The 23487-nt window shown below is 50.1% G+C and overlaps 1 protein-coding gene across 2 annotated transcripts; it reads left to right on the top strand.

The window, feature by feature from the left end:
* The first annotated feature begins 2534 nt into the window (after positions 1-2534).
* Positions 2535-4538, top strand: HES6 (hes family bHLH transcription factor 6). 2 transcript variants are annotated; one of them, XM_053596524.1, is made up of 4 exons: positions 2535-2709; positions 2782-2868; positions 2961-3002; positions 3281-3409. In XM_053596524.1, the coding sequence occupies exons 1-4, from the start codon at positions 2629-2631 to the stop codon at positions 3407-3409; spliced, it is 339 nt and encodes a 112-aa protein (XP_053452499.1). In that variant the 5' UTR covers positions 2535-2628. The 2 variants fall into 2 exon arrangements, with proteins under 2 accessions (XP_053452499.1, XP_053452498.1); XM_053596523.1 differs by having other exon boundaries at positions 2536-2709; positions 2961-3042; positions 3281-4538.
* Positions 4539-23487: the final 18949 nt, after the last annotated feature.

Genomic DNA, 23487 nt, shown 5'->3' with positions numbered 1-23487 from the left:
AAGTCATATCTCAGTACTTAATTTCTCTTTCCCTCAACTCTAGATAGCATTCCTTGCCCCTCCAGTGTGTCAGCCAAGGCTTTTGAGGTCCCTAGCCCTTCCTTCAGCCTCCTCTCTCTCCTGTCACCTGTCCTTTTGTTTTTACAAAGTTAACTTTATATCATATCCTATAACTATAAATAAGCCTTCCTTGCCTTCTCTATAGATGGATTCCAAATTTTGAAACCCTATGAACAATGTTACATTATTGTGACTGTAAAAGAACTGCTGGCTCCTAACTCAAGTAATGTGCTAAGATTACATTTCTTTTCTTAGGCAGCTTTTTGTTTTTCCTGGAGTTCCTATTTGCCTTTCATTTTTTGCTTGTACCATTTGCCTCTGTTATGTCTCCCTTCCCCCAACATACCCGGTTACCCATGAAATCCATGCTCTATTGGGCTTTTCTCAGAGGTCTTCCCCAAGGCCCTGATCATCCAGTTCCCATATGAATTCCCTTTGGTGGAGAACATCCCAAAACATCTATTTGGCCTTGTTCACTTGGATAATGGGAAGAGTATAAATTGGGTTGTGAAGTTGGGAGTACAAGAAACATCACTGAGTTTATTTCTCCCTATCTCACTTTCTCAAAGTAGTGGAAACTTACTTCTAACACATGGAGGTCTCCTTCCCTGGAATGATGTCTAAGTGATGAGGGACAGTAAAGTCACAGGCCAGCCACCAGCTCCCTTGGGACCCACCCCTCCAATCTGCCCACCAGCTCCACCAGCAGGAGTGGAGCATGGGGGAGGCAGTGGGTCTCTGAGCAGCCCCAGGAGGGTGAGCAGTAGGAGCTCCAATTGTTCCACACTCCCGGGAGTGATGGTTGGCTTCAGGAGTCTCAGGGGACAACCAAAAGGCAGAACGGGGACGTGAGAGTGGGCAGGAAGGGCTCCCAGGTGGTTATAGAGATCCATCAGGTGGCTCTGGGAACCTTCAAACTTCTCAACTTCTTCAAACTTGCCCTGCCTGCAGCCTGTGGGAGTCCCTCTGATGAGAAGCCAATGGGAAGGGGACACTGGGAAGCTGCCAGACCCATCTTCAGGAAGGCTGGGCAGGTGGTCTGCAGCTAGTCCTGACACTCTGCTCCACGTCCCCCTCCCTCTCAGCCTTCCAGTCAGGCTAGGGACAACTCTCACCTTCCCTTCTATCCCAGTGCTTCTGCAAGGCCAGGCTATGTACTGCTGGTGCCGAGGAGGTGGGGAAGGGTCTCAGGTCAGATGGTGCCATTGACCAGGGAAGCTCATAGCCCTAGAGGGGGCTCAGAAGAGCCCCTGACAATCGCAGTCTCAGTGAGCACAGAATTGCACAGGGGCTCCCGCTGCTGAAGGGCAAGCCTGTGGCCTGGCAGCCGGGTTCCTCGAAGACTTCTCAGCCTCCGCAGTCTGCCTGGCGGCAACCGGACCAACCCAGGTAAAGCTGGAGCGGGGCCAGGGTCCCCGAGGCGCAACGCGAGGGCGCTGCCCCACCGCCCACGCACCCCACCGCAGCGAGGCGGGAGGGCAGATGGGCGGCCGCGGGTGGGGTCGCGGGCGTCTGGCCAACACAAGTGCGCCCACCGCCTGCTCGCGGGACAAAGCGGGACGAGACAAAGGCGCGGCCAACACCTGTCGCTCTTGGCGCAGCCGCCGCTTTTCTCCGACGAAGCGGCTGCAGCTGCCAACTGTCACGGGCATCAAGTTACGGAGCCAGACGGCAGCCTCTGTGGGCCGGGAGGGGGTGGCGGAGGAGGGAGCCCAGGAGGAACAAGGGGGACGAGGGCACCAAGGGGACTAGGAGCGGGGGAGGCGAGGTGGGGGAGAGAAGGACGGGCTGTGTGTGATGGGGAGGATGGGCCCAGGGGAAGTGCGGTGCGGGGAGAAGCACCCCGGGTCCGCCCCGCCAGGTTTCCCGTGCTGGTGGAGGGCGACGGAGGGGCTCTAGCCTGGAGTCTGGACCGGTCCGTAAGGAACGCAAGGAGACCGTGAGACCCCCAGCACTCCCGCTGCCCATTCACTCCCACCTTTCCGGGGCTTCGCAGCCACCCCAGTCCAAACCTGAAGCCCACTCTGGGTCCAGAGATGGATGACTTAACTGTGGCTCTGGCCCCAAGACCCAGCGTCTGGGCACTGGGGCCGGAGCGTCCCTCTCTGGAGGCTTCTGGATGACGGACAGGAAGAGATAAATGAGTGGCTGGACGCGTAGATGGCCGGATGGGTAAGCCCTGCCCGCGCGCACAGCAGAGCCGGGCTTCTAACAAGCGGAGGGAAACTGGCGCACCCAGGGCCACCGCCCCTGGGCCACCGCCCCCTGGGTGCCACCCCCGCAGGGGTCGCGCGGAGGCCGGGCTGGGGGCCCGCCCCGCCAGCTGCCTGCCTGCCTGAGCCGCGGGACCGACAAAGCAAGCCGCTCCCATTGGCTGCGGCGCGCCTCGCGGTCGGCTGCTCCGGGTCCCCGCAGCCAATTGGCTCATTCAGATGCAAATAAGCTGCTATAAAAGGGGCGGGGCCGCCGCGAGCCGGAAGACACCGAGGAGCAAGAGCCGCGCCGGACGCTCCGGGTGCGGAAAGGGCGCCGGCGCTCACCGCCCCTCCGTGCTCCTGGTGGACGGGCATGGCTCCGCCCCTGGCGTCGGGCCGGGACCGTGCGGGTCGGGAAGATGGAGACCGCTGGGAGGCGCGGGGGAACCGCAAGGTGCGGGTCGGGGCCGTGGGCGGCGGGCAAGCGGGCAGGAGAGGCCGGGACTCAGTAGCCCGCTTCCCGCAGGCCCGCAAGCCCCTGGTGGAGAAGAAGCGGCGCGCGCGGATCAACGAGAGTCTACAGGAGTTGCGGCAGCTGCTGGCGGGCGCGGAGGTGCGGCGGCGGTGCCGGCGCGCGGGGTTGCAGGGTGGGCGGGGTGGGTCCCGCAGCTCACGGCCGGCTCACTGCCTTCCTTGCTGGAGCAGGTGCAGGCCAAACTGGAGAACGCCGAAGTGCTGGAGCTAACGGTGCGGCGCGTCCAGGGCGCGCTGCGGGGCCGGGCGCGCGGTGAGTGTCGGCGGGGCGGGCACGACGCGGGCTGAGGGCGCGTTCGCCCAGCCGACCCCACCCCCGACAGAGCACTTCCCCTCCCGACGCCCCTGTCCTGTCTTGTCAGAGGCCAGGGCTCCCCCTCAGAGCAGGAGGGGGAGCCCTGTGTCTCCTGGGTGAGCTCAGTCCCAGTGGGCCGTTTGGGCCGGGCCACCGCGGTTGCTCACCGCGCTCCTTCTCCCGCCCTCGTACGCAGAGCGGGAGCAGCTGCAAGCAGAAGCCAGCGAGCGCTTCGCCGCGGGCTACATCCAGTGCATGCATGAAGTGCACACGTTCGTGTCCACGTGCCAAGCCATCGATGCCACCGTCGCCGCGGAGCTCCTGAACCACCTGCTGGAGTCCATGCCACTGCGCGAGGGCAGCAGCTTCCGGGACCTGCTAGGGGACGCCCTGGCCGGGCCGCCTGGAGCACCTGGGCATAGTGGTTGGCCTGCAGGAGGGACCCCGGGGTCCCCGATGCCCAGCCCGCCAGGATCGGGAGACGAATTGTGCTCCGACCTGGAGGAGGCCCCTGAGGCTGAACTGAGTCGGGCAGCAGCTGAAGGGCGGGACTTGGTGCCTGCAGCCCTGCGAAGCCTGACCGCCTCCAGAAGAGCCCAGAGTGTCTGGAGGCCTTGGTGACCGATGCCAGCCAGGGTTCTGCGGGAGCGGCCCGGCCCTTCCATGCTCTACTCCCTTCTTCCTGGGGGTCACATGTGGTGGGGCGGGGCCCTGGGAGTCTCCCAGATCCGCCCTTCCTCCTGCTCCAGTCGATGGCTTGCAGGCAGTCTCTGATGACCAGCCGGTCAAGTCCCTAGCCCTATTTCCTGAGGAAGTGACATTTATGAGCCCTGCAGCTCTGGGGTGGGTGGAGGGGGGATACAGGCAGCAGGAAATAATCTTGCAGAGCCACCAGGGCACTACCAGGCTCAGCCTTCTCTGGCACTGTGTGGGGTCTGAGGGGAGGGGTGCTGGGTGCTGGTGTCCCAGTGAGGGGCACTCAGGCCCTAACAGCCCTGAGCTAAATAGAAATTTGAATTTGCCACTTCAGCCAGAAGACAGGAGGAGGCAGGTGGGTGTGCTTGGCAGCACTCCTCTGAGGTGCCAGAAGGAAGCCAGGCTGTTTGACTGTAGCACACTTGAGGTTGTGTATTTGGTTGCCATAAAATGTTTCAATTTTATTAAATAAAGAGTTTTGGAGTTTGTTAACCTTAAAGCATTATTACTAAATGATGTTATCATTAGTGTGTCAGATATATAAATACTAAACAAGCACATTTCCCCTGCATTTGATGCCTGTGGATGTCCTTTAAAATCTTACCGTTTCTTGGCAGAGTGAGCAGTGTAGTAGTGATTGCAGCCAAATCCCTGGGAATTTGTGTGTGGCCTGCAAAAGGATTCCATTGGTATCGGGTTTGTCTCCAGGGTAACTAAGATGGATAAATGACCTCTGTACCATTTTGTTGTTCTGAACTTCAGAAATAACATAACAATGCCTAATTGCTAGCCATTTGTGTTGAGAGTATCTTTCAAAGAGCTGTTTCTGATCCATGTAGGTGATGCAAGTGGGTGACTTGTGTTCATTGTCACTTTTCTTGACTGAAGAAAGAGCTTCCCTGGTGCCATTGACTTCAGGGACAAGGGGACCCATCCAGTTCATGACTTAAAATGAAAGTGCCAAGGACCCAGGGGGCTTGAGACTGAGGTTGAACTGGGCCCAGGAGGTCAGATCCCTCAGTGATGGGGGGGGGTGGTAGGATGGGCAGCTGGGGTGTAAGAGCCTGCCTTCTTAGGCTGGGTCAGCCCTACAGATAGCACGTGGTAAGTTGGCCGCAATCACTGCCACAGTTAGCCCAGCCCCCTGCTCCTCAGGCCCCCAGAGCAGCTTGTTTTCATTTTGGGTTGGCAGCACCCAGGCTGGAGGTAAGGTGTGACAATTCAGAAGTGAAGTCTGAGTCTCCTCCATGGTCATGCACCTTTGCTTTAAGAACATCTTTCCAAAGCTCCTAAGCAGATCCTGGCCTCCAAGGATGTTTCAGAGTTTGGGGTTCACCTTGGCTCCCCTGCAATTAGGTCACAGACCAAAGCCACTGAATTATAATCAGATGCATCTTACTGGTAATTTCAGTAAGATGGGACTGAACTGAACTGGGACTGAGATGTTGAGGGACTGGTATGTGAGGCAGGTCCATGAGGCTTGCAGAATGGAAACATCATTCCTAGGATTATTTTAATTGCCCTGGACAGACTGATGTAGGGCATGTCTACAGGGACACAGATGGATAACAGCTCATCCTGAAGTCCCTCTGGTGTGCTCCCAACAAACCCACAGGCCACTGCAATGAGCTCTGATGCCATCTGGGGAGCATCAGCAAGGGACTGCCTTGAAGGAACAGCTCTCTCACATCCGTTCTCAGCACATCTTCCCAGGAGCCCTGGAGGGGGTCACGGGGAGGCCAAGATGCAAGGTATAGGAGACTGACCTGGAGTAAATGTTGCTAGGGCCATGGACCTTCCCAGTGTCGGAAACCACTAACCCAGAACTCTAGCCCTGTGCCCCTCCAACCTAGGAGTCAGCATCACTGTAATTCTCCAGGCTGCCTCTCTTCTTTCTCAGGAATGTAAAAGGTTCCCAGAGCATCACCCACCACTGGCTTCCTCAGAGTGAGAGTTGCTCTTGCCTGCTGTGGCCTGGCACCACCAGCTTCCCACTCGGCCAGTTATTTCACACCACCGGCTCCGTCCCAAGCCTCATTCTGCTGCTCCATGGCTTTGCTTCATCCTTCTCTGAGAATTGCCTCCTTCTCGCCCTAAGTCCCAGTTTCCTAAGACTGCCAAAATAAATGGCCACAAATGTGGTGGCTTAAGCAACACGTTTATTACCTTACAGTTGCATAGGTACTGTGGAACACAGCATTCACTGGGCTGAAGTCAGGGCAGGCCTGTTTCCCTTTCTGGAAGCTTATAGGTAAAGCTTCTCCTCCTTGCCTTTTCTCCATTCAAAAGATACCCACATTCTTTGGCAGATGGCCCCTTCCTCCATCACCAGAGTTCCTTTGGTGTTGTATCATTCTGACCCTTCATCCATCCACACGTCCTCCTTCTGACCCTCTCCTGCCTTCTTCCTTCTACTTTTAAGGATGATGCTTGTGATTACACTGGGCCCACCTAGATAATCCAGGATAATCTCCCTATCTGAGGGTCCTTAATCCTTAATCACATTTTCAGAGTCTCTTTTGCCACATAAAGTAACATAGTCACAGGTTCTGGAATTGAGATGTGGTCATGGGGCGGGGGGTTATCTGCCCACCATATTCACCTGTGCCTTGGTCCAGACATTTGAGTTCCATCATGATGCTGTGAGGTCAGCTCTCACACGGGCACTGGGTCCCCTACCCTCTCATGTGCCCACTGACTCTGCTCTTTCCATGCATCCTTTGCATCCCTACCTTCTCCTCCCCTTATTTTTATTTTTTTTTTGAGACAGAGTCTCATTTTGTCATTCTTGGTAGAGTGCTATGGCATCATAGCTCACAGCAACGTCACACTCTTAGGCACAAGTGATCCTTTTGCCTCCACCTCCCGAGTAGCTGAGATTACAGGCACCTGCCCACAATGTCTATCTATTTTTAGAGATGTGTGGTCTCACTCTTGCCCAGGCTGGTCTCAAACTCCTGAGCTCTTGGGATCCTCCTGCCTCAGCCTCTCAGAGTGCTAGGATGACAGGTGTGAGCCAATGCACCCTGTGGATCATTTCTTTCTTTCTTTTGTTTTTGAGACAGAGTCTCAAGCTGTCACCCTGAGTAGAGTGCCTTGGCATAATAGCTCACAGCAAACTCCAACTCGTGGGCTCAAGTGATCCTCTTGCCTCAGTTTTTCTACTTTTAGTAGAGACAGAGTCTGGCTTTTTGATCAGGCTGGTCTCGAACCCATCAGCTTAGGCAATCCACCCACCTCTGCCTTCCAGAGTGCTTGGATTACAGGCCTGAGCCACGGCGCCTGAACTTCTGTTTTTACAAACAGGCTATAAAAACATCCCTGGACCCGACAGAGCCTATTAGCCTCTGCTGCATTTCTCTGCTTTAAAGTAAAATTCCTTGAAAGTGACATTGCCACTCCCTGTCTCTACTTCTGCACTTCTGGTTCTCCATTCCTCTCCACCACAGCACTGAAAGGCGCTGTCAAGATCTCCAGCCAACGCCATGTTTCCCAACCCCGAGTGCAGCCTCGGTTTTCAGCTTAATCTCCTGGGGTTATTGCTCCCCCACCCCCACGGAGTCCACGCCTCCAACCTCACGACCACCAGTCCCCTCGCTCCACACTCCTCTCTGCCGACCTCGATGGCCATATCCTTCCCAAGGTTTGGACTTCAACCATTCCCTGTCGCCTCTGATCTTGCCCGTTTGTTCCACACCGTGTCTGATTCAAAGCCCCTCTCCAGCCTGCTGGCTCCCCTATATCCTCCCGTCTACTCGGTGCCGCTACTTAGATGTCAGACGGGCACCACAACCTACCACGGCCCAAACAACTGATTCTCACCCCTAAAGGTACCGTCACTTTCCTAGGCGTCGGCCATTTCCTACCACCCTATCGACCAGGCAAAAGACTGAAAAGTCACGCTCATGCTCTTTCTTTTCCTGCCGTCCCACTTTAAATCATTCAACCCCACAAGCTCTACTTCTAGATCCTGTTCCGATCTGTCGCCTTCTTTGCCACCGACCGAGTTCTCTACCCCAGGCCGTGGCAGCAGGTCTTTTACTCCTCTCCCTCCTTCCTGACCACCGCCTTCAAGGCTCTGCGCCGCTCAGCCCACCCGCCCTTCTTCTGCTCTGCTCTGCTCTGGACTCAGGCCTTTGCAAGTGACCCGAGGGCCAGGATCTGGCCACTCTAGCTAGCTCAGCCCCGCGCGTCCGGCTCTGGAGCCCTTCTGGCGCTACCCGTAGGCTGCGTTGCGGAACGTGACGGATTTGGGAATCAGGCAGATACCGGAGAGACGAGTTCGCGAAGCCGAGGTGCTCGGCGAAGAGGAGGCGAGCCGCGGGGCCTCCTGGGAAGTGTAGTTCCAGGCCCTCGTCTCTTTTTTTCCGAGGCTGCCGCAGGGCGAGCCGGGACTACGATTCCCAGAGGCCTCCCCGGTTCGAAGGCCGCGCGCCACGTGGCCGCGTGTTCCGAGCCCGGCCCCCAACCGTGCCGCGTCACCCGTTAAGCGGCTTCGTGGAGTCTCTCACGTTTCAGGGGAATAAAGAAAGGACGCGAAGAAGGCGCGTCTCGTTTACGCGTGAGGAAGGGAAGGCTAGGGAGCTGCCCCTGGCCAGGGCGGCCGTCTGGACAGTGGGGTTGTGGGTTGTGGTCATCAGGAGGCCCGGGCTTCGGGAGTCCGAAAAGCTACCCACAGGGTTCGAAAGTGCAGCCAAAGTCAGCGACTGAGTCAAGGCTGAGGAATGGAAGCAGGTATCTCGAGAAGGGAAAACAAGACTGTTGACCATACCTGAGACCAAGCCTCAGCTTTGCCCATTGTCCATCCTACAAATGTGTTTCTAAGTAGGAAGGGAAGGTCTTCAGAAAGTACAGGAATTTGGTCTACTTGAAAAATCAGCCTGTTCTGCAGCCCTTAATTAAGAGGCCAGTGGCTGATCAGCTGGCTGAAACTAGTACCCGGGTGAACTTTCCTCCTTGACACGGTCAAGTCTCCACCCAAGGAGCAGCTATAGCTGTATTACCATAACTTGTGACCTGTGTAGGAGCCTGACAACTAACAACAAATGCCTACGGGAGACTACACCCCGTACCCGTGATGACACATCCTTTTGTCTACTACCCCATAAACACCCCATGCTACTTTCTCTTGGAGACACTGTTTTGGAGAATATTCCCAGTGTTCTCCTCACTTGATGGGAGTGGATAAAACTCCTACTGATCAAGATCTGAGTTCTTGTGGAGAGTTGTTACCAGGAAAAACAAACCCCAGGCCTTGGGGTAACATGCTGAGCACCTGTTACGTTCTGGGGGTAGGGATGAGAAAAGCAAAGACACCTGCTCTCATGGAACTTGGCAGTCTCAAGAGCCCCCAGAGAAACACTCCAATGCAGACTTCCTAGAGGTAGACGTTGGCATTCCTTGATAGAGGGTAGCTGGGGTAGCCCAGATTTTGTGGGATTATTAATGTCAGTACTTGGATTTTAATGCGTCTACATAGAGGAGGGGTAAGGTTTTAACCTGTGGTTTGCAAGTCTTTTAGCTCCTCGTGGAAGTTCCCAGGCTTTTTTGGTCTTGCATCCTCAAGAAAAAACACTGCCTTCCCTTGAAGATATGCACTCTGTCCCTATTCTGTTTCCATTTATTGTCATGGCACCCTTACTTGTCAGTGGATGACACTTGGGGTACTTGGGGTATTCCCTCTTCTTCAGATCCTTGCCCCACCTTAACCTCGAAAAGTCTTCAATGTTCCCTTAGACATCTGAGTCAATAACTTTACTATGGACTTTGTCATCCCTCATAGTTGAATGAGTTCCAAACCCTAAGCACCAACAAGCTTCTGTCTTGTCTCTTCTGTCCTAGGGAACTAGCACCCCACTGAGTTCTGCTGAGTTTCCTTCACTGTCAAGTTTCTTGAAAATAGTTTTCATTCTCATTCATTTCCTCACCACCTGCTTGCTCTTCACAAAAAAGAAAGGGTTTTTTTTTGAGACAGAGTCTCACTTTGTCGTCCTTGGTAGAGTGCAGTGGTGTCACAGCTGACAGCAACCTCAAACTCTTGGGCTCAAGTGATTCTCTAGCCTCAGCCTCCCAAGTACCTGTGACTACAGGCACCTGCCACAACACCCGGCTATTTTTTTTTTTTTTTTTTGGTTGCAGTTTGGCCAGGGTCAGGCTTGAACCTGCTACCCTCAGTATATGGGGCCAGCGCCCTACCCACTGAGCCACAGGTGCCATCCAACACCAGGCTATTTTTAAACACAGGGTCTCGCTCTTGCTGAGGCTGGTTTTGAACCCATGAGCTCAGGCAATCCACCTGCCTTGGGCTCCCAGAGTGCTAGGAGTATAGACCTGAGCCATCTCACCTGGCCCGCTCCATAAAATTTTAGCATAGCTACGTTTCCTGCCATTCTACTGAAAACTTCTGACAAAGTCTCCAGGGAACTCCTTATTGCCAAATAGGCTCTTCATTACTCGTCTTACCTAGGTGTTGCAGCAGTTGACACATCATGCTTAAATATTGTTGTGTTCCACATTTCTTTCCTTACCCCTCTTGTTACCTCCAGGCTGTAATCTGTATGATCTCCATGGTTCTCCTACTGTGTCACTGACTCCAAAAACTACTTCCAGCCCAGTCCTCTTTGGAACTATCATGGTGTTTATCCAAATAGTTTTTGCCACTCAGGAATCACACAGGTTCTTCAAACTCAGCTCTCCTGCACACCTGCACCTTCTTTAATGTTGTGGATCCTTGAGAGCAACATGACAATCCTCACTCAGGCCAGAAACCTGGCAGTCCACGGAGACACCTCCCTGGGTATTTCCCTCTGCCTCACCATGCAATCAGTGTCCAGGAACTTCTTACTTCCTTCACAGGTTGAATGGATGAATGAATGAGTTTTCACCTTATACCTTGTCCCTTTCCCTTTCTTTTTGCTGCATTATTAATTCATGTTCTTATTCTCGCCCCTGGAGAATGGAAACTCAATTAACACCATTAATGAGAATTCCAGTTAAGAAAACTACATCAAAGGCGGCGCCTGTGGCTCAGTGAGTAGGGCGCCGGCCCCATATACTGAAGGTGGTGGGTTCAAACCCAGCCCTGGCCAAACTGCAACAAAAAATAGCTGGGCATTGTGGCAGGCGCCTGTAGTCCCAGCTACTTGGGAGGCTGAGGCAAGAGAATCACATAAACCCAGAAGCTGGAGGTTGCTATGAGCTATGACGCCACAGCACTCTACTGAGGGCGATAAAGTGAGACTCTGTCTCTAAAAAAAAAAAAAGAAAACTACATCAAGTTTCACCACCTGAACTGCAGTTCTTTCAAAAGTACAACATCGCAAATTCAGAAAGTACAGTAGGCCCAATTGAGACTCCTGTGGGTCAACTCAGAACTTACTAGCTTTGCCTCCAAGTCTCCCCCCTGCTGTCCCCACCCCACTTGCGAGACTTTTGGTTTGCTCTGAGGGAGGCCAACCTCCTTGCTCTGCTCTGTTTGCCTTTACCATTCACTCAGATGTCACCACCCATGTGAGGCCTTTCCTTGTCTTCCTGGTTTTATGCAGTTTCCAAGGTTCCTTGTACTTCCCTGGGACATATTTCAGATGTTTATTCATTCCACAATTATTCATCAGATGCCTACTCTTTGTCAGCCATTATTTTAGATTCTGGAGATAATGTTTTGACTCAAGCTTATACAGTAATGCGAGGGAAGACAATAAATATATAATATGGTGGGCGGGTTTATATGCCAAGAAGAAAAATCAGGCCAAGGGCACAGGGGGTGATGGCAGCAGCAGGGTGTGGTTTAAGTTGATCAGGATGGCCTGTCAGACAGAGATGAGATAAATTTTTCAAAGGTTAAGGTTAGGGGCAGGATCTGAAGAAGAGAGGAATATAGGACCCCAAGTGTCATTAGAGCAGAGAATTGAATGATGTGAGGGAACGAACTAAGCGACTGTCTTGCGAAAGAATGTTCTGAAAGAACAGATACGGGGCCTGTGGGGAGGACTGTGCTGCACCTGTTCAAGGCACGCAGGAGCTGGATTCCTTAATCTTCTAAAAAAAATACTTGTTTTTTTCTCTCTGCCAATAATAGCAATAACATTTGTGCAGCATGTACCAGGTGCCAGGGGACTGCATATAAAGTGTACCATACACATGATCTTATCTCTTCTTCACATGTGATAATAACTTAAGGTAGGTTTTACTGTTCTTTATTTCCCAGATGAGGAGACTGAGGCTCCAATAGGTTAAGTCACCATTTATTAAACTACCTTTTTATTTTAAAAACAATAACACTCCCAGAAAAAGTCACGAATTATGGAAGGCACTCAGTGAAAAGGACAAATCTTCCCTCCCTCCTGTTCCCTGCTTTCATGTCTCTCCAGGAGTTTCCATGATTAGCCATTTCTTAGGTGCCCTTCTTAATGCTTTCTAGGATACATGCCCTTTTTACATAAATGGGACCATTTGTACATACTTTTCTTCAATTTTGTAAATGTAACAGTAGAACCATTTATTCAACAATAGAGACTGAGCATCTGCTATGTGCCAAGCACTGTCTCGGGCACTAGGGACACTGTGGTGAGGAAGACAAAGTCCTGTTGTGGAACTTACCTGGCCCACCTTCTGTGCTGGTATGTACAGATTCTCCTCATTCACTTTCGTCCTGGGGGTGCCTCTCACCTATGATTCAGAAGGGGGTTTTAAGGTTCTGCCAAGATAATACCCAGTGAACATCCTCGTCTACTTTGCCACTATGCCATGGACATTTCTAGAGTTAGAATGGCTGGGCAAATGGTATGTCATTGGAAAATTTGCTAAGTATTGTCGGATTGCTGACTTAAAATTGCATCACTTTATACCTCTACCTTCAGTGTATAAAGGTGGCAGTTCCCTATATCCTCTAAGCTAGCTGCAGGTGTTCCTGACTTACTATTATTAAAGTAGTTTTTTAAATTGGAAAGGACATTGTTGGGTTTCCTTTAGAAATCTTTTAAGATAACATGTTTTCTTATTTTTGTCCTTTGGCCTGTCAGTTTGTTTTGTGACTGGATTCACCAACACTGAGCTGTTGTACTTGTATTTTCATAACGAACCCCCATGGTGATGGTGGAGGTAAAGGTCCTGCTGGATTTGATTTTTGTGTGATTTTGCGTAGGATTTTTAGAAACTAGACTTTAGACCAGTTTTAATTTCACAGCAAAACTGAGCACAAATTTCCCATCTGTCCCAGCCCTGACACTTGCACAGCCTCCCCCGTATCAATCTCCCACACCAGAGGGCACGTCACAGTTGCTGAACCACACCAACACGTCATCACCAGAGGCCATAGTTCACACTAGGGTTCGCTCTCAATGTCTGTCCTGTGGCTCAGACAATGCGTGACGACACATCTCCATTCTAGTGTCATACTGGGTGTTTTCAGTGTCCTGGAAATCCTGAGCTCCATCTCCCCAACTCCTGGCAACCACTGTCTCCATAGTTTTGCCTCTTCCAAGGTGCTGTGTAGGATCTTTGCATCAGAATTTCTTGGCGATGTGGTACTGTAGTTTTCTTTCGTGTGCCAGTTTTCTTTCTTTGGTCTGTGTCAGTGTTTTGCTGTCTTTGTGAAAAGCTTGCAAGGCTCGCTTTTCTTCTTTGTGCTACAGAACCTTTAAATAGCATGAGGATGACCTACTCCTTAGAGTTCTGAGCAAGGCCTCCGTGAAGTCATCTACATCTGGACCACGGCTGTGTGGTGGGGGGTGGGGAATAGGCTTTTTAGTTTTTTGTCTTTCAATTCTTAAATAAGCAATTTCTGTCTCATTTCTCTTCCTGCCTCTTCTGTTTTCTCTCTCCTGTTGTCTGTCTTTGTTTCTTAGATCTTTGTCTCTTCCATCTGAATAATGCGAATTCCAATAGTGCCTCCTTTGCTTTGAGAATTTTTTTTTTGAGACAGAGTCCTACTTTGTTGGCCCTTAGTAGAGTGCCATGGTGTCACAGCTCACAGCAACCTCAAACTTTTGGGCTTAAGTGATTCTCTTGCCTCAGCATCCCAAGTAGCTGGGACTACAGGCGCCCACCACAACACCCAACTGTTTTTTTAGAGATGAGGTTTTGCTCTGGCTTGGACTAGTCTGGAACCTGTGAGCTCAGGCAATTGACCTGCCTTGGCCTCCCAAGTGCTGGGATTATAGGTGTGAGCCACCAAGCCTGGCCTGCTTAGAGAATTAAATGATGTAGGTAAAGCCCCCATCACAGTGCCTAGTCCTAGGCAGAATTTCCTTTCTTTTGTTCCCACCTGGTTCTCTCTTCTCCCTCGTCCTCACCTATTCTTTCTTGTGTCCTCTCCCTCTCGCTTCCTCTTTCTCTCCGCCTCTCTCGTTCCTTCCCTCTCCCCTCCTTTTGTCTCGTCCTCCACCCCAGACCCCTTGGGAGCCTCCTGCCTCTGTCTTGTGCTCCCTCACCTTCCCTGCTTCGTGCTTTTCTAGCCCTGCCATGCCATCCTGCCCTCCAGCACTGGGTGTGTAGGTGGCAGTCCCACATCTGCCTCTGCTGGGCAAGTGACTCCCTCTTCCTTATTCCCTCCCACAGGGTCTCAGCACCTCACTTCATGGCAGTGCCTTGGCCACCATAGTCACCCTGTTGAAACAGATCTATGGGCCACAACCAGGGAAGAGAGCCCAGCACTTGTTAAGGTGAGTGCTCGGGGAGAGTCAGGCTACCCATGTGGAGAAGTCTGCTGAGAATGGGGGGAGCCACATGCTGCCCCTTCCTCAGTGCTCAGAGATAGCCGCTGCTAGTCCTGACTCTCACGGCTGCAAAGGGTCTACCCAGTCCATGTAGCAGAGGACCAGCGCCTGCAGGGGCTCTTTCATGGGACTTCAGGCTTCATTGCAGACTTATTTAGGGATGCTAGGAAAAAGTTAGGCGGGATAAGTGCCATTTCCTGTACGAATTGGCATATGGAGTGGAACATAATAGCTACAGGGCAGGCCAGGAGCCCAGACTCCAGTTTTCTAGCTAAGGATCTGGTGACTCTGAGGAGCCTGGCTGCTGGCTAGTTTCTCATGTAGGAGCATCTGTAGGTTGCAAGTATCAGGTCCTTGCTTTTTGTCCTTTGGCTTTTCCTTGGCTTAAGACCCAGTTTGCACCAAAGCTCCATGTCCCTGGACTTCCTCTGGAGGATTGGCTGTCCCTCTGTGCTCCATAAGTATAGATAGGGTGTGGGATGCCTCCACTGGGCCCTGAATAGGTTCTGTGGTGCAGCAGGCCACAGATAGAAGGTGAGATGGTGCACACCCTACTTTGGGAAGGCTGAGAACAGATTCCTGGAGGCAGTCTGTGTCCCCTGTCACCAGGAAGAGTTTCAGCAGGAAGTTACACCAACTCCTAGGGCAGTTGGGCCTCTGCCTTAAGGAGAATGTAATTTCCAAGGGTTAGACCTTTCCTAATCATCAATGTATAAGAAGCAAGTCTGGCTGGCGCAGTGGCTCACACATAGAATCCTAGCACTTTGTGAGCCCAAGGTGGAGGCTCACTTGCGTCCAGGAGTTGAACACCAGCCTGGGCAGAATAGCAAGACCCCATCTCTACACAAAATTAAAAATTATCAAGGTGTGATGGTATGTGCAAATAGTCCCAGCTACTTGGGAGGCTGATGTAGGGGGATGGCTTGAGCCCAGGAGTTTAAGGCTATAGTGAACTATGATTATGTCGATGACTCCATCTCAAACAAAAAGCAAAAAGAAACATGGCTATGAGAGAACAACCATTAGGGCACAGGAGTTGAGAAAAAGGTGAGATACAAGACACAATTGTAAGAGGGACTTCACCTAACAAATGCAGTCAGTGTAACCTGGTTTCTTGTACCCTCAATGAATCCCTAACAATAAAAAAAAAGAAAAAAGAAAAAGGTGAGATGACCTCAGACAGGCAGGCTTCCAAAGGAAGACTTCCTGAAGGAGGTGGCCTGTGAGCCCTGCAGGACAGGTAGGGGTGGGAGGATGACAGAGGAGGCTTGCCTTTTGGACCCCAGAAGTCACCATGCTTCTAATTTTGACTTGAGACTTTCCAAAGGACAGGGCAGGAGTAAAGCACAGAGACCTTCTCCTTGGAGGAGTCTGGCCGCATTTGTGAGGGGTCAGCCCTGGCAAGCGTGCTGCCTTCTGTGGCGTCCCTCTGCTTCCTTTCTCGCCCCTTCTCCCCCACCTGATCCAGAACCTGCACACTGGATCTTGGTCTTCAGTGGCTTCCTGGGCAGCGGCTTCTTGGCAGTTAGCACTGGAAGGCTTATTGGATGCCACACACTCCGGCTATACTTCCTGCTTTCCCTGAGCTCAAGGGGTGGAGGTCAGGGGAGCAGAGTCAAAGTAGGGAAGAGGACTATTCCCAGTGTACCCCTCAAGGGAATGGTAGGCCCAGCTAGCAGGACCTGACCGCTCCAGACTCCTGACCCTATCCAAGAAGAGCAGAAACAGATAACAAGAAAGTTATCTATTGCATATAACAAATTTCCCCACAGCTTAGCTTAAAACACGTATTGTTGTCTCCCATCAGGGTGCCTTTGCCTCAGGCCTCCCCAAGCTGTAGTCAGGGTGTTCACCTGGGCTGCGATGAAGGCCTGGCCCAGAGAGGATCTGCTTCTCCGCTTGTTTGCAGAGATGGCTGGCAGGATTCAGTTCCTCATAGGCTACTAGACTGAGGGCCTCATTCTTTTCTGCTTTTTGGCTGGAGGCTCCCTCGGTTCTTTGCCACACAGGCTTCTCCAGCCATCAGTTCACAGCATGGCAGGTGGCTCCCATCATGCAAGATGAAAGGCCATCTCTTGGGACCTAACTTAGAAATGACGTCTCATCACTTTTGCTGTATTCTTTTGATTTGGGTTCAGCCCGCACTCCCAGGGAGGGGATTATGCAAGTTGTAGGTAGCAGGAGCTGGTGTGTTGAGGGCCGTCTCCAGCTGCCCACTTATGATGTGCCATGCGACCTCCTGTGTCTGTGCTCTTGCCCTTGTCCTTGGGCTCCAGGAGAGGGCTCGCCAGAGCACGCACCACTCTGTTCCAGTGCATTGTTACTCTGGTGTCTCATTGTTGTTTCAGAAGCTGAACCTGAATTGTCACCTCCTGAAATAGAGGTGTCCAGAGAGTCATGTACTGCAGTAACAAGAGATGCTCATTAGAGGCCTTCTGTCCACGTCTCCTTATGAAACCTTTCCATTTCCTAAGGAAATCAAGCATCTTTTCTTAAGTTTATGTCTTACTTTTATTTTTCTTAGAGCTGGATTAGCCCCCAATCTATTTATACTTCCAAAGATCCCTGATGGCATATTCTTGGGACTGGAGGAACATTAGGGAAATTCCAAAAGCCAGGTTTGGGAAAGAGCTCCACGCTGATGCCCTTGCATGTATCCACATAGGCCGCACAGACACGGCGTGGACTACAGCTGAATCTGAGTCTCAACATAGTGCCTCACTATCCTCCCACAAGGCCAGGCCCCACTCAGCTCCCTGGCTCTGTGAGCAAAGCTTCCTGCCAGGCCCACCTTGGGCACAGGCTATGAAAGAGCTTAGCGTGTGGTGGCAGCTCCTCACCGCAGGTGCCACTCACCCTTGTGTCAGTCACTTAGTCACTTTTCTCGGCATCACTCTGCTGTAGGTCCTCAGGGAGCTGGCTCCTTTTGTTACTGTTTCTTTTCTTGTCCATGAAAATAATAAAATCTGAAAAGGGCTCATATTTCTTTACTAGCAAATCTCTCTTGCCGTGTGCTTGACAGAGTGTTAGGAAAACTAGGGGAGACTCAAGAGGATGGAGAGAAAGGGCCCAGGCCTCACCCTGCTTGGGGAACAAACTTCATATGTCTCATTGCCTGATGACATTCTGCCCCTTCTGTCCTCCAGCTCTTGATCCATCTTTCCTGAGGCTTAGCCACTTCTCCTTCAGGATGTTAAATTTAACCAGATGTACCCCCTCTTCATTCCCCCTGGAGAGGCTGTGAAGTTAAAGGAAACTCTTGCTGGGCTGGCCTGCTCTCAGATGGACCAGCATTTGGAGCCAAGGGCTGGAGGACTAGAACCACTTTCTTTTCTCCTGCCAACACTTGAGCCGGAGTTTGACATTTGCAAGTATACTGGAAAGTTGAATGGACTTAGCCACCACCCGACCACACCACTCCTGCTTTATCACCTCTAATCAACCCTCATTAATCCACTTTGGTCTGGATGCATTTCAGAGTAGAGATGTCAGTCTGCCTACCCCTCATGACTTCAGCCTGCACATTGTTAACTAAAGCTCATTATTCACAGCTGGTTTGTTCCATAAGATGTAAAACTTACAATGAAATGCCCTGCTCGTAGGTGAACATTTGCTGAGTTTTTACAAATATATACACGTACCTCATCCCTCCTCAGTGTTCTGAGCATCACCACCCTCACTGCAGAAGGTTCCCTCAGACTCCTTCCTGACCAGTCCCATTCCCATGTAGGGGAGTGACTGCAGAGCCTGAAATAAAAGGAAAATGTATTTTTTCATATATTTTTTCTAAGAATGTTAAGGTAGGTGAAAAACCATTGAAAAAATTGGAAAGTAGGTGTATTAAAACTGAAAATATTTTAACTTTAAATATATTTATATAAAAACCAGTTATCAACTTCACTTGCCTGGCTTTAATAAAAACAAACTCATCATTATTTCCAAATCTACTCTTTTTAATATCTTGTTTTCACTTGAGAGAATTGATATGTGAACTTCTCTTGATCACTTGATGATCTTAAATAGTTATTAATTTTAAATTATTGAAATTTCTTTTAAATATGCCACTGTGCCTGGTATTACTAAGAGATTTCTCAAAGCTATTTCTGAAGCTGGGTAAGATTACACTAAGCAAAATTTGTGAATCAGTTTAGTTTTGGAAGATCCAAATACAATGTAAATTTTTTATTACATACTGTTGATTGCATATGGCTTAAAACTATTTCAGATGAAATTTCCATAGGACTTAAATGATCAGAAAATTTGAGTCAAATAAGTAGTTGCTTTGTGTAAATCAGATGTGTTCATAGGAAATAAGGTCTCCAGTGGAAGAAAATCATAATGTGAAGACATTTAAATTTTTTGTCTCCATTTCAAATGAAAAGTTAAGGCTTCTATAATCTCCTTACTTTCCATTTATAGGCACTTTTCCCTTAATAGTTGACACAAACATCTTGTGATTCATTTCCAATTTCTGCCCCTTCTGTCCTCTGAGCTCTTGATCCATCTTTCCTAAGGCTTAGCTACTTCTCCCTCAGGATGTTAGATTTAACCAGATGTACCCCCTGGAGAGGCTGTGTATTTTCTTTTCTTTTCTTTCTTTTTTTGCAGTTTTTGGCTGGGCCGGGTTTGAACCCTCCACCTCCAGTATATGGGGCCGATGCCCTATTGCTTTGAGCCACAGGCGCTGCCCACTTTTTAGTTAATTTTAAATTCAGTGGCTGGGCACAGTGGCTCACGCCTATAATCCTAACACTCTGGAAGCTGAGGAGTTTGAGACCTGAGCAAGAATGCGACCTCATCTCTATTAAAAATGAAAAACTAAAGCAAGAGGATTGCTTGAGCCCAAGAGTTTGAGGTTGCTGTGAGCTATGATGCCACAGCACTCTAGCTTGGGTGATAGAGTGAGACCCTGTCTCAAAAAAACGTCTGATTTCACATGAGTATTTTTACATATTAAGATTATGAATTGAGAAAGACATAAATTCAGCATAATCATTTTGGGGGGAAATAATGGCTTATACCCCCCTGTGTAGTCTGCTGTATTTGCTCCATTTTCATAGCCTCAGCCATAAACATTTTTTATGTTAGTATCTTTTTCCAACCTCTAATTTCATAAGATAGACCTTTCAGTTTTTCCCTTCATTTCAACAAAGCCATTACAATCTTCTCTCTCTCTGTCTCTTTCCTTTCTTTCTGAGACAGGATCTGGCTGTGTTGCCCAAGCTGGGATATAGTGACATGATCACAGTTCACTGGAACCTCAAACTCCTGGGCTCAGGCAATCCCCCTGAGTATCTGGGACTATAGGAGTGTACTGCCACAACTGGCTAATTTTCATAATTTTTTATAGAGACAGGGTCTCACTTTGTTTCCCAGGCTGGTCTCGAACTTTTAGCCTCAAGCAATGTTCTTGCCTCAGCCTCCCAAAGTTCTGGGATTACAGACGTGAGCCACTGCACCTGGCCTAAGTACCAGTATTTTTTAAAGGACACTTCCATTTTAGAAAGGCATCACAATGAAACATGTTTCCTGGTCAAAAATTCTGTTTAGGTAGCCAGGCGTTGTGGCGAGCGCCTGTAGTCCCAGCTGCTCGGGAGGCTGAGGCAGGAGAATCGTGAAAGCCCAAGAGCTGGAGGCTGCTGTGAGTCCTGTGACATCATGGCTGGCACTCTACTGAAGGCGGTAAAGTGAGACTCTGTCTCTACAAAAAAAAAAAAAAAATTCTGTTTAGGTCAGGCATAGTAGTTCTCATGACTGTAATCCCAGTACTTTGGGAGGCCAGTGTGGGAAGATCCCATGAGGCCAGGAGTTGGAGACCAATCTGGGCAAGATGGAGACCTCTATCTCTACAAAAAAGGAGGCTAGCCTGGTATAGTGTATAGTGGTGTTCACCTGTGGTCCCACCTGCTTGGTTGGCTGAAGCAGGAGGATGGCTTGAGCCCAGTAGTTTGAGATTACATTGAGCTATGATGATGGTAGTGCACTCTATGGCGGTGACAGAGTAATACTGTCTCAAAAAAAAAAAAAAAGCTAATTATAATGGTATAGGCCTGTTGGCCTAGCTGCTCAGATGGCTGAGGTAAGAGGATCAATTAAGCCCAGGAGTTGGAAGTTGCATCATGCCACTGTATTCCAGCCTGGGCAATAAAGTGAGACCCTGTCTTTAAAAATCAAAGCAATAAAAAAATTCTGGCTCAGCGCTTGTAGCACGGTGGTTACAGCATCAGCCACACACACTGAGCCTGGTGAGTTCGAACCTGGCCTGGGCCAGCTAAACAACAATGACAACCACAACAAAATAGCTATGCGTTGTGGCGGGCACCCACAGAGCCTCAAGCTATCGTCCTGGGTAGAGTGCTGTAATATCACAGTTCACAGCAACCTCCAACTCCTGGGCTCAGGCGAGTCTCCTGCCTCCACCTCCCAAATAGCTGGGACTACAGGCCTCCGCCACAACACCCAGCTATTTTTTGGTTGCAGCCATTATTGTTGTTTGGCAGTCCTGGGCTGGATTTGAACCCGCCAGCTTAGGTGTATGTGGCTGGCGCCTTAGCTGCTTGAGCCACAGGCGCCAAGCCTAAAATCATTTTTTTTTTTTTTTTGAGACAGAGCCTCAAGCTGTCGCCTTGGGTACAGTGCTGTGGCATCATAGCTCACAGCAACCTCCAACTCCTGGGCTCAAGTGATTCTCCTGCCTCCGCCTCCCAAGTAGCTGGGACTACAGGCACCCGCTACAATGCCCAGCTATTTTTTGGTTGCAGCCATCGTTGTTTGGCGGGCCCTGGGCTGGATTCAACCCGCCAGATCAGGTGTATGTTGCTGGCGCCTTAGCCGCTTGAGCCACAGGCACCGGGCCAAATCATTCTTATTTTATCACAAATAAGTGTGCTCCGAAACTTCACTCATCCATTAGCCCCCACTCTCCATGGGTCAGGGGTCCCAGCACCCCTAAGTCATCTGCAAGCTACAGTCCAGTGTTGGCCACAATGGGGTTTCATCTGGGAAGGATCCATTTCCAGGCTTACATAGTTATTGGCAGAATTCTGTTCCTAGTAGGCTCCTAGATTGAAGTGGATTGAAGTCCAGAGTTTCTTTTTCTCCTCCCTTCCTGTCTCCCTCTTTTCCCTTCCCTTCATTTCTTTCTGAGACAGGGTTCTACTTTGTTGCCCTAGGTTGGACTGCAGTGACATAATCATAGTATCAGACTCCTTGGGCTCCTATGATCCTCCTGCCTCAGCCTCCTGTGTAACTAGTACTTCAAGCATGCATCACTACACCCAGCTAAATTTTTTTTTCATTTTTTATAGAGACAGGGCCTTGCCATGTTATCCAGCCTGATCTCAAACTCCTGGTCTCAAGTTCCTTCCTCAGCCTCCCGGAGGGTTAGGATTACAGGTGCGATCCAATCAGTTTCCATTTCTGGCTGGCTATCAGCTGGGAGCAACAATCAGGTCCTTGCCACATGGTCCTCTCCATATTGCAGCCCACAGCATGGCAAGTTGCTTCTTCAAAACCCATTATGGGCAGTCTGCTTGCAGGATAGGTGTCAGACACCTGTGTTGAAGAATCATATAGATTTTTGAAGAATCGTATATACAGGACATCACAAACATCCTGTCTCTTTTGCTGGATTCTTTGGGCCAGAGCAAGACCACAGGTCCTGCCCACACTCAAAGGAAGGGGACCACACAAGTATTGAGTGTTAGGAGACAGGGATACTGGGGTTCATGTTAGTCTGTCTTCCCTGGAGGGGTCTGGAAGAGGAAGAGAGGGAGGTGTCAACCCTGGAAGGGGAGCAGATCGAAAGGGAGAGGATGGAAAGAAGAGAAAATTCATTCCTTTGGGGACACACTGAATTTTAGGTACTTTTGAGCCACCCAAGAAATACCATGTGGTTACTTATTTGAATATGTACATCTGGAGATGGTAGGAAATGTAAATGAACACACCAGGGGTGTGACAGGTGGTGATTCAAATCAAACGTGGATATCACCAAGAAAGGGAGTATGTAGCCGGGCATTGTGGCAGGCACCCGTAGTCCCAGCTACTTGGGAGGCTGAGGCAAGAGAATTGCTGTGAGCTGTGATGTCACAGCACTCTATTGAGGGTGACATAGTGAGACTCTGTCTCAAAAAAAAAAAAAAAAGACGAAAGGGAGTATGGAATACAGAGAGGATTTAGAAGCTATTCCTAAAAACTTGTATCAATTAATAGCTGGGCAGAAGTTGAGCCTGCAAAGGGGACACAGCTGGAGCAGCCAGAGAATAGAAGTAAAGACAAGAAAGTCATGGGTCCCATAAACCAAATAGAGAGGCTGACAGTATTCAGTATTTCTGGGAATCATGTGAGATGATGACTAAAGCTGGTTTCCTTTAGCAAGAGTAGGCACTCACTGGTGAGCTTGGCAAGACCTGTTTTGGAGGAGTCATGGTGTGAAGCTAGGTTGGGATGTGCTGAGAAGCAGGTGAGAGGTGAGGGACTGGGGATGGTTGAGTGTTGTTACTTCCAAGTATTTCTGTTGTAAGGGAGGAGACAGCAGTGGAGGTTTCAAACAGTGGTGAGTGTGGAAGAGAGGCATGGATGCTTGGTGGACCTGCCAATATCCTTCAGCTGGTCAGCACCAGAACCACATCTGGAGGTGAACAAATTGGGTTTATTAACTCACTACATCAAGGTAGACTACTGTAAACATGAGAAACTGGGGCAAGAAAGTTGTTGGAAAGGGCTTATAAGGTATGAGTCTGTATTAGTTACTTTGGGGGAACATTAATGGAAATGGGGCTTTGCTCTGGATTGGACAATGTCAGGAAGAGGAGGTAACTCCATGATTGGACATCTTGAAATAGCTTATCTAGAAAGCAAGAAGACGAGAAAAGGCTAAACTTGTAATTGGTAAAGCAGCAGCCGTCACTCTCAGTAGTGGAAGGGGGGCATGTTTGGTCATTTCTGTGGCTTGGACAATGTTCATATAGTTTGTGTTCAGATATAGTTA

The sequence above is a fragment of the Nycticebus coucang genome, chromosome 7, assembly GCF_027406575.1.
Source record: "Nycticebus coucang isolate mNycCou1 chromosome 7, mNycCou1.pri, whole genome shotgun sequence".
Classification (NCBI taxonomy): Eukaryota; Metazoa; Chordata; class Mammalia; order Primates; family Lorisidae; genus Nycticebus; species Nycticebus coucang.
This window is presented reverse-complemented; position numbering and strand designations above follow the sequence as displayed.